We start from the raw sequence: 19,201 nt of genomic DNA, 5'->3' as shown, positions 1-19,201 counted from the left end.
CCTTTCCAAGATCTAGGGACTATAGCTCCAAGGGCCAATGTGTTAGCTATCCGGGTAATATACGGCAGCCACAGGGTGGGATTAGATTTGAACAAATCAGCCGGGATCAGATCCATACCGGGGGCTTTACCTCGGAGAGTCAGTGCCAATGCCAGCTCGGCCTCAGCAACCGTATAGGTAAGTTTTTCACTTTGTGGGGTCAGCCTGGGTACATTGCCTAAACGGTTTATAGTCTCATCATTGCCACCTTTAAACTGGGCCGAATAAAATAAAACCCAATCCTCAAGTGGCACATTATTTCCCGGGGTAGAGGAATCTGTATTTTTGCCCCATTTAACCAAATCCCAAAACCTTTTCTGATTGTTGGTGGTGGAGGCCTCCAGGAGGTCTGACCAGAATTCATCCTCCCACTCCCGTTTAGCTTTACTGAGGATTTTTTTATAGTAAAGTCTAGCAGCTCTCACTCCAACCATGTTCCTAGATTTTATGGCAGAAATGAGAGCTGTATGTGCCTCTCTACATTCCTTATTATACCATTTTTGGGGCAAACAATTACTTTTAACAGCAACATTCCCACATGGTTTAGATAACATGGTCTTTACGTTTTCAAAGCAATTAATATGAACACCCATCACACTATTGGCTGCTTCAGTATCCACCCCCGGCATATCTATTTGCAACATTTCATTAAGTGCATTCTCAACTACGACATTAATATTGTTTAGTAGACACTCATCTTCCATAACCCGTGACCACTTCAATCTCCTCCTGTCGTTGGTAAGTTGAACGTCCCCTGTATAAGTAGCAGATGGTTCCTCGTGTCTGTTTAGATCCGGTATCTTCAACAATAAGGACAGTGGATTGTGATCGCTTTCCGGGCGCTCTAATACTGCCATGTCGATTAGCAAAGCCCAATGTTCCATGTCCAGTAAAATATAGTCAATGCGGCTCTGCCTCTGGCCATTATCGAAGGTGCAATTTCCCTTCACATCCGAGGCAGAGCGGCCATTACATGCACGGAACCCATTTTGTAAACAAAAAGCCATCCAAGACACTGCAGCCTCTGTTACTTTAGCCTTCTTCTCCACTTGTAAGTCTGGGATACCCCATACAGCATCATCTTCCATAATCCATGTGTCTCCCATATCTAACACTGGTTCTATAGTACAATTTAGATCGCCAGCAAGAATGGTAGTAATGCCTCCGCCCATTTTCATTATCATATGATCAACAAGGTTCAACAGGGGTGGGCTTCGACCGCCAGGCAGGCCTCTAGCATAGATATTAACAATGTTCATAATTTGCTTGCTCCCTTTATTTATTATGATAGCGAGGAGATCTTGACTCTCCACCGGGAACTCCATTGGATAGAGGCCCAGGGATTGTTTTACCCAGATCAGCAAGCCTCCTGCAGCCCGCCCTTTGCCTCCTTTGATTGCGGGTTTGAAAAAATTAATGTAACCCAACTTATGGACAGGCTCAGTTGCCCATGTTTCCTGCAACAGGATGATATCGTAGTTGTCCATAAAGTTTGACCAATCCGTAGACGCAAAGCGCGCCTTAATACCCGCTATATTCCAGGACAAAATTTTCAGACGATCTTTCAGGTTATCTGGCATCAGAGGGTGTAGGGGCTGGGCAGATCCATGAGGCGCCCCTGTATTGACATTAACCACTAGTTTCTTAACACACTCTGCTGGTGCTTTAATTTTTTTTATTTTATTGTCTATCAAAGACCCCTGGATAGCAAGATATGGTCGAGGGCTGTTTAATACTAATGTTTGGCCTCCTTCCCCATCTACTCGATTGGTTAATTGAGTTGGGCACACCATGTTATGATCAATGGGTTCTAGGGCTGTCACACTACCAATCAGAGACTCACTAGAAGAATCGTTGAGTCAATCTATAGCTTCTAGTCCAGAAAGGGGGCCAAAACGATTAAAAAGAAAGGGCCCTGGCAGTAAAGCGGGGTTAATGCCAGGGGATGTCTTGCAGCAGGACCTTTACGAAACAAAGGGTAAGATTGAAAGGGTATTTGCCTGCGCGGGTAAAAATAAGATAATGCTAGTGTTTGTACATCCCCCTGCCTTGCAAACCTGGGTTCTCGTTTAATGGCATCTACCACCCATGAGTCTTTAAGCGAAATAAGGATGCAATCTCCTTCCAAGTCTTTTGCCTCCGGCCCAACCCAATCTACTCTCCTCACATACAATATCTCCGTGGGGGTGGAGGGGGGTAGCGGGCGATTTTTGTTCAGCCAGAAAGTGACTTTATTAAAAAGGTCACCATAAGATTCCCTTGCACCCGGTTTTAATGGGACTACGCCGGTCAAAACGATGGTATGTAGGGCTGCTTCAGGTGGAAGATCAACACTGGGAGTATTTGGTCTTTTACGCCCCCTCTCCCTATGATTGAAAGAAGCAGTGCGTTGGGCTCTTGAGTTACTTGGAGAAGGGAGATTTAAATTAGATTGTATAGGGGGACCCATAGTTTGACGCCCACCAGTGTTTAGTTTAGCCACTGGTTTTGATTGGGGCTTTAATACCTGAGTTTGAGAACTAGCTCCTAAAGAGTTGATAGAGGTGTTATTGATTGTTTGACCCCCTTTAGATGCGGTGTTATTCATTCCTATGATTTTATTGGGGGCAATTTTACCCTTATCCATATTGTTGTTATTACTGGGAACCTTGCTGGGTGCTGGTACAACAATAGCACCCGTATTATTTGGACCAGATAATGCTCGAAGCATCGTATGGTTTGAATGAATCAAATCCACCATACTATCAATTTTAGTGGTCATAAGCCTGGTCCGCTCAAGGATTGGTATGAGTAATGTTTTAAACATGGCCTCCATTTTTGCCAGCAAAACCTCGTCACTATTGAGGCACATGGGACAGGTGGTTGAGGAGCCCAAAGCCAAAAGGGTGGGGCATAGCATGTTATTGTGCACCGAGGGTTTTGACGGGTTTGGGTGAGGCTCGGGCCCTTGACACCATTCCCCTTGAACTTTATTTACTTCATTAGTGTTTTGGTTTTTTTCCCCTGACATTCTAGAATCCCGTTTTCTCTTTTTAGTATTAGGGCCAGAGTTAGATGTAGGGGGATAAACATTTTCAATAGATTTGGACATGTCGGACTGGTTGAGGGGTGGAGTTCCAGTAAGCTGGCTAAAATCCTGCTCCTTGCTGATCAACGAGTCATTATCCTCCGCCCCGACCCCCTGTGTATCTTTGGAAGTATTTAGACTATTCATTTCTTCCCTTATTTTATCCCTAGTTTGGCTATCCCCAATATTTTCTAAATGGACTATTGCGTCCGTAGAGGTGGTATGGACACAATTGAAGGCAGCATGGGGTGCAGAGGGTGGAGGGGAGATAGATGTAGCTAAGGCCCCCAATGAGGATCGCTTCCCATTGATTAGGTCTATTGACAATCTTTTCTCAACCATTGCGATTTCCTTTTCTAAGATACCAGTAGCCCGTGTTATAAAGGCATCCAAGGGACCAGAAACGACGCCATTAGATGTATTAATTTGGACAGTACGTTCCTTCCCTGATCTTAACGGCATTATCTAAGGTCTTCTTGGCGTCTAGGAGGGGTGGGCCTACGAGGAGAGGGCGAAAGAGGAGGGGCCCAGACCAGACCGCTCAGACCTCGAACGGCCTCAAACGGCCCGCTCTTTGCCCGGTCTTCGCCCCGGTCGCTCCCGCGCGCTCCCGCGCAGCGTAGGAGCTCTGTATTTGTAAGTCAAAGGGCCAATGAGCTAGGTTGAAGGGGGTGGGGCGAGGCGGTCAGGGAGAGCGGGGCCAGGTGACTCGGCCACTCACGCACACCGGGACTCCTGGGAATGCGAGTCCCGGTTGCCGCTCGCAGCCCTTCTACCTTCAAGCCCCACCGAAGCACCAAACACAGGAGATCCGAAGCGGGACCCGCGGAGCGGGTTCCGCGAGGCGTGGGTAGGTTAGCGAGCCTTCGCTGTGAGTAACGCCCTCCAATCTGGTCAGTAGCAGTGTCCCAAGGAGCAGTAAGTCCAAGCCCCTTTTACAGCAGATGGGGGTGGGGCGAGGCGGTCAGGGAGAGCGGGGCCAGGTGACTCGGCCACTCACGCACACCGGGACTCCTGGGAATGCGAGTCCCGGTTGCCGCTCGCAGCCCTTCTACCTTCAAGCCCCACCGAAGCACCAAACACAGGAGATCCGAAGCGGGACCCGCGGAGCGGGTTCCGCGAGGCGTGGGTAGGTTAGCGAGCCTTCGCTGTGAGTAACGCCGTCCAATCTGGTCAGTAGCAGTGTCCCAAGGAGCAGTAAGTCCAAGCCCCTTTTACAGCAGATGGGGGTGGGGCGAGGCGGTCAGGGAGAGCGGGGCCAGGTGACTCGGCCACTCACGCACACCGGGACTCCTGGGAATGCGAGTCCCGGTTGCCGCTCGCAGCCCTTCTACCTTCAAGCCCCACCGAAGCACCAAACACAGGAGATCCGAAGCGGGACCCGCGGAGCGGGTTCCGCGAGGCGTGGGTAGGTTAGCGAGCCTTCGCTGTGAGTAACGCCGTCCAATCTGGTCAGTAGCAGTGTCCCAAGGAGCAGTAAGTCCAAGCCCCTTTTACAGCAGATGGGGGTGGGGCGAGGCGGTCAGGGAGAGCGGGGCCAGGTGACTCGGCCACTCACGCACACCGGGACTCCTGGGAATGCGAGTCCCGGTTGCCGCTCGCAGCCCTTCTACCTTCAAGCCCCACCGAAGCACCAAACACAGGAGATCCGAAGCGGGACCCGCGGAGCGGGTTCCGCGAGGCGTGGGTAGGTTAGCGAGCCTTCGCTGTGAGTAACGCCGTCCAATCTGGTCAGTAGCAGTGTCCCAAGGAGCAGTAAGTCCAAGCCCCTTTTACAGCAGATGGGGTGGGGCGAGGCGGTCAGGGAGAGCGGGGCCAGGTGACTCGGCCACTCACGCACACCGGGACTCCTGGGAATGCGAGTCCCGGTTGCCGCTCGCAGCCCTTCTACCTTCAAGCCCCACCGAAGCACCAAACACAGGAGATCCGAAGCGGGACCCGCGGAGCGGGTTCCGCGAGGCGTGGGTAGGTTAGCGAGCCTTCGCTGTGAGTAACGCCGTCCAATCTGGTCAGTAGCAGTGTCCTCATTTTTAAAGCCCTTTACATAACACAGAGAAAGATGAGATGCGCGATTCCAGAAGAAAAGGAAATACAGCTGTTAATGCTGCAACATTTGAAGCGTCTTGAAAACGAACTTGAAATGGAATGTATTGTACTGTGTATGCAAGTGCTTCTGTATGACTATATCGAGCGTACCAATGACTATAGCACACATTAGGAACTCATTTTTGGCAACGAATACTGGTTAATCACCGGTTAACCGAATGGCACTCAAGTTATTTACCTCAGAAGAAAGGAAGTTTGAGGTAGCCCTCCAAAGAATCACATGTATGTATGCCTTCTTGCCTTCTTGGTTACATGAAGACATTTGCAGCAGGTGCATAACTCTTTGAAATACTTACCGCAGTTGGAACTTGTGATCTGCAGGGCAGACCTAAACCTCTGCTAAAACCACTGCGCTATCTTAATAGGATTCAAACTTATTACCCTCATGTTACATGCAGTGCAGTGCTCACCAACAAGCACACTAACTTTCTATTGTCAGCTTTGATGATTCAGGCCTATGACCAACAGATGTTATTGGCACCTCTGTAGCCTGTGCTTGAATCTTGTGAGCACCAGTATTATACCTTAGGGATGCTGGATATACGTAGATCTCTAGAACAAGTGCTTTATTCCCCAAAGCCGCGGTATTGCACTTGTATATATTACGACATGGCAGTGCTTAATTTGTCAAAAATAAGTGCCAGGGCACTCGTCAGAAGGCCACTGTAGCTTGCACCACCCATTGCCTGCGCTACTAATGACAGTACCAACACAGCTACAAACCACCACACTTCTACAAGTGTGACAATTTAGGCAATTCCAGGCGTCCCAACACTATAAAGGAGGGCTTGGGCTGCAGGTTTTTGACATTTTTAATGTATACTGAATTAATAAACGGCTGTTGTGCTCATTTCTAAATTAGTCGGACATCGCCACCATGTGGCAGACTGTAATAAGTGCCAGACTTAACAATTCGTTGCCAGAGTTAACAATAAGTCCCGAGCAGCGTAAAACCACTGGCTCAAATTAAGCACTGGACTGTTATGTTATGTTAAATTTATTATCTGGGCGCAACAGCTAACCGCAAGGGTTTCCCGGCGCCTAGCGGAGGCAACAACAGAATAGTAAAAAAGAGCTTACTGATTAAAAAGCCAGGTTTTTAAGGATTTACAAAATAGTGTGACATTCATCTGAGTACGAAGAGACACCGGAAGAGCATTCCATAGTACAGGGCCTAAATATGAAAAGGAACGGCCGCCCATGCGGGCTAGTCTGATCCTTGGCACCTGAAATTTAACCTGAGTAGTAGATCGGAGAGTGCGAGAAGGTAAGTAAAGATGGACTAAATTTTGCACGTACATAGGAACCGTGCCATGCTTAATTCTGAACATATAGTTCAGAACTTTAAACTTAATCTGATTCTCAATTCTCAACCAATGAGGATCTCTCAAAGAAGCCGAGGTAGAGGCGGCTCTAGGAGTCCGACAGAGCAATCTGGCTGCTGAGTTTTTTACTCTCTGAAGCTTTCGGATAACATCTTTATTGGCTCCCAGATAGAGGATGTTACCGTAGTCCAGTCTAGATATAATAAGAGCCTGGACTACGGTTCTCTGAGTAGGGCTAGAGAGCATCCACGCAATTTTCCTCAGCCACTTTAGAATGGAGAAGCATGTAGCAGCAACCTTCGTGGCTTGCTGACGCATAGATAGTGAATCGTCAATAATCAAGCCAAAGTTGCGAGCATGATGAGAAGGCTGAAGTACTGCGCCCATTTCTGTGGGCCAATGTTGAGGGCCCCAGAGCTTTTTGTCTTTCCCCAGTACCAACACCTCCGTTTTTTCACCATTCAGCTTGAGAAAATTGGCGTGCATCCATCCAAGATGCCACTTTGCTCAACCCAGCCCGAAGAGCAGAGGGCTCTGATTTTTTTCTGCACAGAGTGAAAAAAGAATCTGAGTGTTGTCAGCATATGAAAATAACGACAACCCAGCTTCTTCAACAATCGTTGTTAGGGGTCTAACTTATATGTTAAACAACAAAGGATAATCTGAGGATATAGATACGTTGCTCAATGGATCATGTTCCAACGGTGTTAACCTAAAGCCTGCTTGTCTGGTCAGCTTCTCATTCTTCTGTGGGGAGTAAAATAATCACCACTTAGGCCCTTGTGGCAACTGGGCTGATAAATTTGCGCATATGTGGTAAATCCTGGGGCTGGATCTGGCCGACCCAGTGAAATACACCAAGACATAATTCAGAATTGCGCCCCACCCCTCCCGCGTGTTGTCTGCATTCTGTTTGGTTCCGCAACATGGAAGCAGCGAAGGTGCTTTCTTATTTTCACTTCCACACAGGCACAAACAAAGGCTTGATTTAAAGTCTTTTGTTCAAGTATAATCCCCGCTGGAAGCCATCTAGAGCCTAACGCCTTTATGCCAATTTAATGGAAGGAAAAAAAAGGCACATAGCTTATCACAACACAAGTAATTTTGGGAAACTATGATTTGGAGACAGGTTTTTGACTTTGTTCAACCCTTCTATTCAAGAGATGTGTATGCACTGTAAGAATGCAAGATTTATCGTTGTTTATGAGTAATTACACTAATAATGATTTAAAAGGTACCTACAAATTTATTTTGTTATTTTGTTATTTTATAGCGGTACTCATCCCAGTTTATGGTGTCAGGGTGCTTTACATCACACACAGAGACAACATATATCATACAAGTATGTAAATCAATGAACAGGAAATGTTATTTAAGACATTGAGGGTTACAAGGTGTAGGAATCGCATCTCGCCTATACTTATAGACATAATTTAAGAGTGAACAGTTGGGAGAAACACAAAGCCAGGATATAAAATATAACACAGTCACTGGGGTTGTCTGTACTAATAAGACTATTACCTGAGGAGCTGTTGTTTGCAATCTCAGAATAATTACAGGTTGAGGAAAGCAACAATAAAAATCTAAACCTATGACTTTCTTGATGCCAGTAAATAGATCACTGTGCTATAGTAGAAGGGTTGCAATTTATGAACTGGAACAACCAACATGAGCTATGTCAAAAGCAGTAGCCCACTTAACTATCTAAATAAAATACAATTGTGTGATGTGCATGTCACACGGTGTGCTTTGTGCCAGGCACATTAGCCCCCTCTATACTACTTTGAGTCAAAACTGTGATTGCACAAAACACCACTCTCTCCAAGGGGGAGCAGGTCCTCACCTGCTCCCCTTGCTGCCGGTCAGCTGCCTCCTCCCTCCTGTTTGGCCTCCTCCCTCTGCAATCTGCTAGGCTGCTCCTGCCTTGTGCAGTTGAGACCCCGGCAGCTAGCCTTTCAGCTAGCTCTTAGCTGAATTTCATTTTATTGTATTTTAGTTTTATTTTAAGCGTAGTTTATTTTAGTTTTTCCTAAATGTAGGCCTCTGCAGCTTTCCCACTTGGTTGCCGGTTTTTCCCGCCACCCACCTCTCCAGCGCCCTCTCGGGACCTACTTAACGGAGGCTGCAGCACGGCCCCATTGATCAGGTCCTCACCAGATCCCCTTCCTGCCTGTCAGTGGCCTCCTCCCTCCTGTGTGGCCTCCTCCCGCTGGACTCTGCTGGACTGCTCCGTGCGGGTGAGTCCCCAACAGCCAGCCTGACAGCCAGCTCTTAGCTGAATTTAATTTAATTCTAGTTTTATTTTGAGCTTAGTTTATTTTGGTTATTACCCTAAATATAGGCCTCTGCTTCCTTCCCACCTGATCGCCATTTTTTCCCCACCACCTGCCTCCTGCCTCCTGCTGCCCACCTCCCCAGTGCCCCTCCCAGGACCTACTTAATGGAGGCCGCATCGCAAATGCACGCAGCGGGTTTGCAAAGGCAAGTCTGTCTACGCTGGACCGTGCCCAGCACAAGGAACCATGGCCTCCTGGGGACCCACAGGTACTCCGCCGCAGATCTCCAAGCCCTGCACCCCGAACGCCACAACAACTTCTGCTTTGCATCTCCTTGCTGCGCAGCAGGACCGACCAATCACCTGCCACCGCTGCCTCTTCACCTGCAACCTAGAACCACCCACCCTCACAGAAACCCCTGCCACTCCCACCCTGCCGACCAACACCATACCTGAACCACCTTGATGCCTCTAGACCAATACCAGATTGCTCTGCAAACATGTAACCGAAGTCTGGGACGCCAACGCCACCATTGTCCTCTTACGTAATCTTCATCACAGAGACCTGGCTCAACCCCTCCTCTGATCCCGACATTGCCAACGCAACGCCCAACTGCTACAAGATGACACACAGGGACCACACCAACATGCATAGAGGCAGCATCGCAATCATCCACAAAAAATTAATCCGCTGCACCACCACCGAAGACGGCACCACACCGATCATGGAGCACCTGAATTTCCAACTCCACACCAATGACAAAACAACCGTCAAATGCAGCCTTGCCTACTGACCCCTAAGATCTTGCACTGGCCTTTGCGATACTATCACAGACTTCACAGCCCCATCCAGCCATCGGATCCAAGGACTACATCTTCCTTGGAGACCTACATCTCCACCTAGATGGCATCATTCACAAAAACTCAGCCAAACTCTTAGAACAAATATACAGCATCGGCCTTACCCACTTGGTTACAGACATCACACACAGAGCAGGACACACATTGGTCCCTATCCTCACGTCCAGCAACAGTCAATTACAGTCATACCGTAGAACTCACCTGAACCGACCAATCCATCGTCCACTTCACCATCACAGGATCCTCTTGCACCACCGCAAACCCTCTCAGCATCTCCTTCCGCAGCTGGAGCAATGTGACACAGACCCAATGTATGGACACACTCAACACAACAACCAACTTGGAACAGGCAGCCGAGAACTTCAACACCTGGATCACCAACACCGCTGAGTGAATTGTCCCCATCAAACCACCCAAAACCTGCAAATCCACCAACAAGCCAGCTGGTACACACAGGAACTCAGCACTATGAACTGCAACTACAAACAAATGGAGAGAAAATGGCACACCAGAAGAGACGATGCAGACCAAGCCACCTTCAAGGCAGCCCTCAACAGATTCAACCAACATCTCAAAAATGCAAAAAAAAGACACCTGTGCAAACTGTATCGAGGCTAGCGCCAACCATGCCAAGGAAACTCTTCACCATTGTCAGAGTTCTCCTGCCCAGCAGCCACCGAGAACACAATCTCTCCCGCACAGAAATTCTGCGACACTCTAGCAAATCACTTCCACAACAAGAAATCTACCATTTACAGGAACTTCGAGCCCCAACCCACTGACTCTTCTCACCCTCCTCACTCCAAGGAATGCCTTCCCAGACCAACAGCTCACCTCATGGGAACAGCCCACCACACTGGACACTACAGCCATCATGAACTCCATCCACTCAGGAGCACCCACAGACCCCTGCCCCCCCCCGCCTCCTCAACCTAGCAAGCAACGAGATCAGTCACCAACTCACCACATTCCTCAATGCATCTACTGCTACATCCACCTTTTCTGACGCATTGAAACACGCAGTGGTCAGACCTCTCCTGAAGAAACCCTCTGCAGACCCTAGCGAATTCCAGAACTACCGCCCCATTTTGCTAGTCCCGTTTCCCGCCAAAGTCATGGAAAAGGCCATCGACCATCAGCTCACTGAACACCTAGAAACAAGCTGCTAGTCACCTCCCAATCCGGTTTCCGAGCCAATGAAAGCATCAAACCCACCGCCACATATATTATCCCCACCCTACTCGACAGCTCTAATCCTTCGCAACGTCTCCACAGCTTTCGACATCGTTTCCCACCACACACTCATCAAGAGACTGCACCAGATTGGAATCAAGGGAGATGCACTCAGATGGATTGCATCATTTCTCACAGGATGCACGCAGAGAATCTGCCCCCCCCCCCACATCGGAACCCGCAAGCACCATTTGTGGCATCCCTCAACGCTCATCCCTGAGCACGCCCTCTTCAACACCTACATGACTCTTCTATCCGACATCGTCCAAACCCACAATATCAGCATCATAGCATATGCCGATGAAACCCAGCTTATCCTCTCACTCCCGGCAGACCACACCTCCACCTAAACCAACTTTCCCAGCTGCATGAAGAGCTTTGCAGCCTGGATGAAGAACAATTTTCTGAAGCTCAACTCGGACAAGACCAAAGTGCTGATCTTTGACAACCATGCCTCCCTCTGAAACAACACCTGTTGGCCGACAGAACTCGGACCCACCCCCACATCGAAAGACCATGCAGGCAACCTGTGCAACATCCTGGACAGCAAACTCCCCATGAAACAACAGATCAACACAGTATCCTCTGCCTGCTTGCATACTCTTCGCATGCTATGAAGAACCTTGAAATGGCTCTCCACAAACATGAGAAAAACAGTCATGCATGCCCTAATCACCAGCCGCCTGGACTATGACAATGCACTGTACGCAGGAACCACCCCCGAACTCATGGGAAGGCTCCTTACAATACTGAACTCAGCAGCCAGACTGATACTCGCCCTGCCCAAACAGATCCACATCACCCAACAATTGAGGAACCGCCACTGGCTATCCATCCAGAAAAGATGCTAAATCAAGCTACTGACACGCAGGTACAAAGGCCTCCACAACCAAGGACAAACATACATGAACCACTGACTGAACTTCCACCAACGATCCAGAAACCTTCGCTCCGCCTTCCTTGCACAGACACAGCGCATCCACTGTAACCACAGCAGAGGCCACTTCTACCTCGCTGCCAAGTCCAGGAACTCTCTCCCTCTCCACCTCCGAACATCACACTTGCTGACAGACTTCAGGAAGAGAATCAAGACTTGGCTTTTAAATTAAGTTCAGCAACCTAGCACCTGGATACTCCCACGGGTGATTAACTGTGCTATACAAGGACTGTTTCATACCTGCCAACTCACACGGTGCCACCGTGTGACACAGTATCGGCTCCCATCACACTGTCTCTCGGTGAGGAACCAATATCACACAGTGGCAGGGAAAATGAGCTGATAACCACTGTAAATAGTGGTTTTTCAGCTCATTTTCCGTGGCCACAGGACATCGGCACCAGCCTCGGCAAGCATTTTTTTCGGAGGAAGTGGCATGGGGTCAGGTTGGGGTTTAAAATTGCCTTGGAGGTACTTCTCGGCATGAGCCCCCCTCCCCCCCTTTAAGGCCCCACCCCCTCCTCTTACCGTGAGATTATTTTTCAAATTGGCAGGTATGCTGACTGACTGACTGTCCCAGATTTGCACTAGCCACCATGGGTACCTTACTACTATTATTATCCCCTCAAAATTGCTGAGCTCTGCAGCAGGTGTCTTAACCAAGTAACATATTTTTAATGCAGGCTCTTTGTGACCAATCAAGGCAGCTAGAACAGATTTCTTAACACATTTGTGCTTGTTGGAAATTTCTTTACAGCAGATTTTTTTTTAAATAAATGTACAAGTTGACTGGCAGACTGCTTTTCAAGCTCAGACCCATGTGAATCCTCCCCCTTTTTTCTGCCACATATAGAGCCCCAATTTATAGCTAAATATTTTACAATGCAAACACAATAAGATGATGGACGGAGCGCTGAAACTTGACACCCCCCCCCAGGTCACTATTAGATCTGGGTTAAATCCATCATCATTCTTTTGCTCACTTCGCCACTGCAGCTAAGACCCAACCATATGCAAATCAGTAGTGAACCAGTTCCTCATGGGAGCAGTCCAGTCGAATTGCCAAGTCAGGTTCTCCCTGGAACGGAAACAAGCATCCTGGAGCAGGTTTGGGGGTTACACCCCTCACCAGCCTTGGCAAAGTGAGCAAGGGACCCAGGTCTGGGCATACCCTGCCAAGGAGATGATGGACAGAGCTGTGAAACTTTTCCTGACACCCCTAGTCATTACTAAATCTGGGTTAAATCCATTATTGTTCTTTTTCTCACTTCGCCCCCCAACTTCAGATCCAGCCATATGGAAATCAGTCTTGCTTTGTTCGCCCTATGTTGGCAGGGTGTGCCCAGACGTGGGTCTCTTGCTCACTTTGCCACTTTATTCAAGCTAGCCTGGCTGATAAGTGGTGTTACCCTGAAACCGGTCCCAAGGTGCTTGTTTCAGATCTAGGAGAACTGGAGACTTGGCAGTTCGAACTGGAACTGTTCCCATGAGGAACAGGGTCAAGACTGATTTTTCATATGGCTGGGTCTGAACTGGGGTGGTGAAATAAGCTAAAGAACAATGATGGATTAAACCCAGATCTAATAGTGACTGGGGGTGAGTATCTGAATCATATCAGTGCTTAGTTTGTCATCTCCTTACTTTTGCTTTGTTTACCCTAAGTTGGCAGGGTATGCCCAGACGTGGGTCCCTTGCTCACTTTGCCACTGGATTCAAGCTAACCTGGCTGATTAGGGGTATTACCCCGAAACTGGACCCAGGAGGTTTGTTTCCGGTCCGGGAATGACCTGACTTGGCAGTTCCGGCTGAACTGCGCCATGAGGCACAGGGTCAAAACTGATTTGCATATGCCTGGGTGCAGGGCTCGAGTCGGGGGTCCACGTGGGTGGACGCCGTCCCCCCTGCCAAGAAGCTGGGCCCCTTTATGTGTGATGTTGAAAGATAAGACCCGGTTTCCGGGGTGCCGACGAATCACTGAATGCATCACTGTGCGAGTCAGACAGACCTGGGCAGAGAGAATTGTGGGATACTGAGATTTAAAGTGTCCAGCATGTGTCATGAGGGCGAGATAGACGTTTGCTATCCAGGCCGGACAATCAGTAGAATGATTCCTCACGTCTAGGATCGCATGGGCCCCTTGCACAGTCACTAGTGCTCCATGAATACGAATGTTCGGCTAGCGCCCAGAAGCTTCGGGGCTTTAATTGGATGACACCACCCCCTGATGCCCTACTCGCCTTTGATGTTATGTGGTCCAGACGCTAATTATAAAAGACTCCCTAGGAGCGCTAAACCCAGACGTGTTTTTTTCGGTCATATTGTCATCTCGAAATGACTAACATATCTATGACCCCCCCTCCCCCCCCCCAAAAAAAACACGTCTACTTTAGTACATGCAAAGGAAGGCCAGGCAAAGCCCGCCTTTTCATGGCATTTCGACTTGGACACAGGTAACTAGGTGAGAGATGTTACGTGCTTGGTTTTGTGTTTAATTTTCTCATACAGGACGCGTGTTAGTGAGGCCTGTGCATCCGACGCATCGAGTCAGGGTACCACGCGGGTGGACGGCATGCCCCTACTTATTTTACCGGGAGCTCGATAACTATAAACTGCAACTCAGTGCAAGCCACCTTTCGTGACGTCACTTTCTGTCGTGATGTCAGCGTCCCCCCACTTCTATTTTCGGGACTTGTGCCCTGGCTGGGTCTGAACTGGGGGTGGCGAAATGACCTAAAGAACGATGATGTATTCAACCCAGATCTGTGACTGGAGGTGTCTGAAAAGTTTTAGTGTTCCGTCCATCATCTCCTGGTGTTTGCTTATATTTTACAATTCCAGCACTGCATCAAAGTATGCATTTCACTTGCATTATGTTTTTAAGAGTTCTTCAGAGGGGCGTGACTTAAAGCCTTGTTTCTGCTTAACACCGTAACTTAAATCCTTGATTCTGCCTAACAGACTAAGGTGAACAGCTGACCGCAAGAAAACTGCGGCTGCCACCGGTACATGGGACAGTTGGAGCCTGGCAGAGGCAGCAACATCGAAGTGAAAGTGGAGGCCTAGCTTGCCTGGCAGGGTGGGGGGGGAGGAGCTTCCTTGGCTGTGCCACACCCCGGCCAGCCCACGCCCCACGCCCCCCGGCGCTGGCAGCTGCGTGCGGCGGCGGCGGAAGGGTGTTATTGCTGTGTGTCAGTGCTGGCTATCACAGCGGTGCTGGAGCGGCGGGCATCGGCGGTGCGGGGCAGGGTCGTCCTACTATCTCCACGGTCACAGAGCCGCGGCAGGAAGCGGCATCTTCTTCTTTGTATATCCGAGCATTTATTCCACCCTCCTCCTCCTCGTCTTGTTTGAACGGTGCCGTCTCTTCTCCTGCATAGTATAAACGTGCCCTCTGCGCCCATGTGTATTAAAGGCATGACCAAAACGGTTGATTGCAAGCGCCCCGATGACAGCCAGCCCTTTCCCCCCGATAGCGCTTAGGGCCCCCCGGCCGGCGGTGGGCGCTTCCTAGCTCCTCCCGGCTGATTACCTTTTTGAGGGCTCAGCTCTCGCCCGTGTGCGTCTGTCTGCTGCGGCGTTTACCGACGGGCATATGCATACGATGCATGGTGTTGTTCTCCCTCCGATTATTATTTTTTTAACGGCATAGGTGCTTCCGTTAGATGTGTAGCCCGGAAGCCTGCACAATCCGGGTCAATGCAGCAGCCCGGAGCCGGGGACTGCGCGTGTGTGACAGGGAACAATTATATAAATATATACAGAGCCCTGCAGTTTGGGTTATTTTCTGGTCTTGCAGAAAGAGGCAGTGCTGAGTTGGAAAGACAAAAATAGCCCCAAATTTACAGAGAGAGAGAGAGAGAGCGGGAGAGAGAGAGAGAGGAATATAGGCAGTGTGTGTGTGTGTGGTGAGGGAGGCAAGCAGCAGCAGCAGCATTAGGCTGGTTTCCAGGAGGAGCCTCGCTCTCTCTTCATTGTGTGTGTGTGAGTGTGTGTGTGTTATTTATAGACATTTTTTACAGATTCTGTCCCCTCCTCTCTGAATCCTTCTTCCCTTGCACGGCGGTGGCAGCGGGTATTTCCTGGCTGCTGCTGCTGCAGGCCGGGGGGAGGAAGCAGAGGGGGGAAGAGCAGCAAGCAGGGCACCTAGGAAGGGGGCACGAAACCAAGACGCGGCAGCCAGCGGGGCTATTTTTACCCACCCCTTTATGCGTCGCGGGCATGTAAAAAAGACCAGCTCCCCGGCCCCTCGTTTTTTTCTTTTTTTCATGTATGGCATATTTTTCTAATACATAGCTAGATAGGCACGGCCAAAGGGGAAGGGGTGCCTCAACCCCGCGCCCCGCGATTTTTGGTGACCCCCCCCTCTTCTCGGAATTACTGGAACCAAAAAAGCAAGCAAAATCGGAAAATGGGTTGTTTGGGGAACAGCAAGACGGAGGATCAGCGCATCGACGAGAAGGCGCAGCGCGAAGCCAACAAGAAGATCGAGAAGCAGCTGCAGAAGGAGCGGCTGGCGTACAAGGCCACCCACCGGCTGCTGCTGCTGGGTAAGAGCGCGCGCCGCGGGTGGGCACCGGCCTGCCCCCGTGCCGTGCCCGGAGAGGCCCGCATCGAGACTGTGTGTGTGTGTGTTTAACCCCTGGCCTTGTATGCAATGTGCTCAACATGTACCTGCACCATGAATGCTTTTTTGCTCGTGTTGGACTCTTTCGTTATCTCACCTATCCCCCCCCCAATTCTGTCTTGCAGGGGCTGGCGAGTCCGGAAAAAGCACTATTGTCAAACAGATGCGGATTCTGCACGTCAACGGATTCAACCCAGAGTAAGCATCCGTCCTCCCATTTCCTCTGCTATGTATGTCGCTGCCAGGTAGCCGTGCCGCTGGTGGGCAGGTGGCTGTTGCCAGTGCACGCGTGGTTTTGGCGTGGGCCGTGCCATGGTGGGCGGGTGGGGAGGGCGAGCCTCTGGTGCACCATGCCGCCCCGAGCAGGGCCGTGCACGGCGCCTGTGTTTTCCTCCCGGCCTCGCTCGCTCTCTACTGTATTTTCTACTGTTGCTACTGCAGCGTTTGACAGGCCCCTGTGTAGCAACAACATGGCGACTAGACTTCCACACGAGTGCTGCAGCTCCCAGAACAGCACCCGGCAGCATGACATAGAATGCAGTAGAACCCCCCAGATCTTCCCTCGGTGGTGTTCCCAATCCTGCACTGGTGCCCCCCCTCCCTACCCTTCCTCCCCCGCCCCACCGCAGAAGCAGACCTGTTTTATCATGCGCACTTTTGAAGGGTAATGTGTGTGTTTCTGTCTCTCCCTGGAAACAGGCAACTCCAGGGCTAACTAGCTTGTCCATGTTACAGCCTTTTGTTTACCTTGTTGCCACCTGCACGATTTTTAAACCTCCCCCCTCAGGTCTCAGTAAATGTTGCCATTGTGTCAGAAACATCATAAAGACAACCTTATGATGCAGTTACTTTGTCCCCACGCTACCATTATGTACCGCTTTAGAAATGTTTCTCACTGTCCCCGGCTTTTTTAAGATCTGAATTTTAACTTAAAACGAATTATTATGTTTAGGCTGTTTGTTAAAAGTTTAGGAAACTGCAGCCCTGAATTTTTTTGTTGTTGCTTAGGATCACAAGTTTTCTTTATGAGGTGGAGGCAATATTACAATTATGGTTTCCTGTTACCACTGGCAACAACATAACTACTAGTGTTCATCTAAATACCGAGATTGTGTCACGTCCCTTATTTATGCTAAGTACGTAAGATTTATGAAATGTTAAGTACTGGTGTATTTATAAGTCACTAGCATAACGCCAATACACCTTCAAGGTGTGTTGACTATAGGTTGGCAAGTTTGCTTCAGGTGTGTCCCTAAAATTGTTCATAATTTTGATGTCCACTAAGCACGCATTTTTGAAGAAAGCAGATTTCCCCCTGCCCTTGGTTGTTCGCAATGGGGTGCAAGATTCCAGGGATATGGTCCTGGCTTCAGCACATTCTGTGGTCCTGGCAAAATAACTTAAATCACTGTGCCCCTAGTTTCTGTATGTTCCAGAATTCCGAAAGCTTTCCTACCAGACTGAAAAATTAAGAGTTGTATAAAATAATTGACTTTAAATATATCAGTTAACCTTTTGTGTACATTTGTTAGCGTGCGTTAGTTTAGGAATGGACAATAAATACTCAAGCATTACCAATGTGTACATTATCCCCAGTTTCTAAAGGACACATACATTTTTGGGGTGTTTTATTTGCTGCAGATAAATGAATGCAGTATGGTGGGGCCATACATAAATGAGCATTTTTCTATAAACCCTACTTTTCAACTTGTATAAAGAAAAAATCCCAACAAAAAGTTTGCCTGAAAAAATCCACCTGTTTATGTAGAAAAAGTAATGAATAATAATGGGGTTCAGGACTTTGAAACAAACAGCTCAAGTTTGCAGTGTTATGAATTAATATCTAATTACAGTCCATCCTTTTTAATGCAGAGAAAAGAAACAGAAAGTACAAGACATTCGGAAAAACGTCAAAGATGCGATTGTGGTAAGTTTGTGTCTAATCCTCTGTTTCATGTGTTTTGGGGCAGAGATCCCTGTGCATGTTGTAGGCTCTTTAGTGTTAGCCATGCTCTGTTACCTTATTTTTCCTGGTTAGGTTGGGGGAGCTGTATTTATTCTTAACTATAAAATGTTAGCCTGGATCAGTCCAGTGTGTTGAGAGCACTGTGCAGGCTACTTAGGTTATGTGCATTTTTCTAGCACATTACCCCCACTACTGTGATCGCGAGGCACTTCTAGACTATGCATCCTTTATGGTTCTGGGATTCTTGTTGACGGGAGTCGGTGGTCTGTTGAAACAGTACTTGGTTGCGTTTTTCGTGCAGTTTAGAGCCAAGTCATAAGGGAAAGTGGGCAGCAAAGTTGGAGTAGGCTATCGTATTGCTAAGAGTTGGATAGTAGCTGCTGGCTCTTGTAAGGGATCATTAAGCGCATGGATGGGCATGGTAGCAGCTACAGCATAAGGACAAACATAGATGGATGAAAATAGGGCATTGTTCTGAACGCACATTGTGATAATCATTCATGTTAACGCTTTTTATCTAATCCCAGACTATAGTTTCTGCGATGGGCACTTTAATACCTCCAGTTCCAGTGGGCAACCCAGAGAACCAGTTCCGAATGGACTACATCAAGAGTATAGCACCCTTGTCCGACTTCGACTACACACAGGTAAGAGGCACACTGGCCACTCCTAGACCTTTTCAGTTCATGCTTTACTTACTTCCCTCTAGCCCAAGAGTTGGGGAGATGTGTGTTTACTCAGTCTTGTGTTGGTAGCAGTCTCGTCACA

At 48.8% G+C, this 19,201-nt stretch overlaps 1 protein-coding gene across 2 annotated transcripts in view; it reads left to right on the top strand.

The window, feature by feature from the left end:
* Positions 1–19,201, top strand: part of GNAL (G protein subunit alpha L) — a 955,956-nt gene that overhangs the window by 350,000 nt on the left and 586,755 nt on the right. Inside the window, exons 1-4 of one of the 2 annotated variants that reach the window (XM_078687602.1) lie at positions 15,043–16,390; positions 16,593–16,665; positions 18,340–18,394; positions 18,961–19,080. In XM_078687602.1, the coding sequence (XP_078543728.1) occupies positions 16,252–16,390; positions 16,593–16,665; positions 18,340–18,394; positions 18,961–19,080 (387 nt within the window). In that variant the 5' untranslated portion in view covers positions 15,043–16,251. Of the gene's footprint in view, positions 1–15,042; positions 16,391–16,592; positions 16,666–18,339; positions 18,395–18,960; positions 19,081–19,201 lie in introns of those variants that run through there. The other variant, XM_078687601.1, reaches the window with a different exon arrangement.

The sequence above is a fragment of the Lissotriton helveticus genome, chromosome 4_1 (assembly GCF_964261635.1).
Source record: "Lissotriton helveticus chromosome 4_1, aLisHel1.1, whole genome shotgun sequence".
Classification (NCBI taxonomy): domain Eukaryota; kingdom Metazoa; phylum Chordata; class Amphibia; order Caudata; family Salamandridae; genus Lissotriton; species Lissotriton helveticus.
This window is presented reverse-complemented; position numbering and strand designations above follow the sequence as displayed.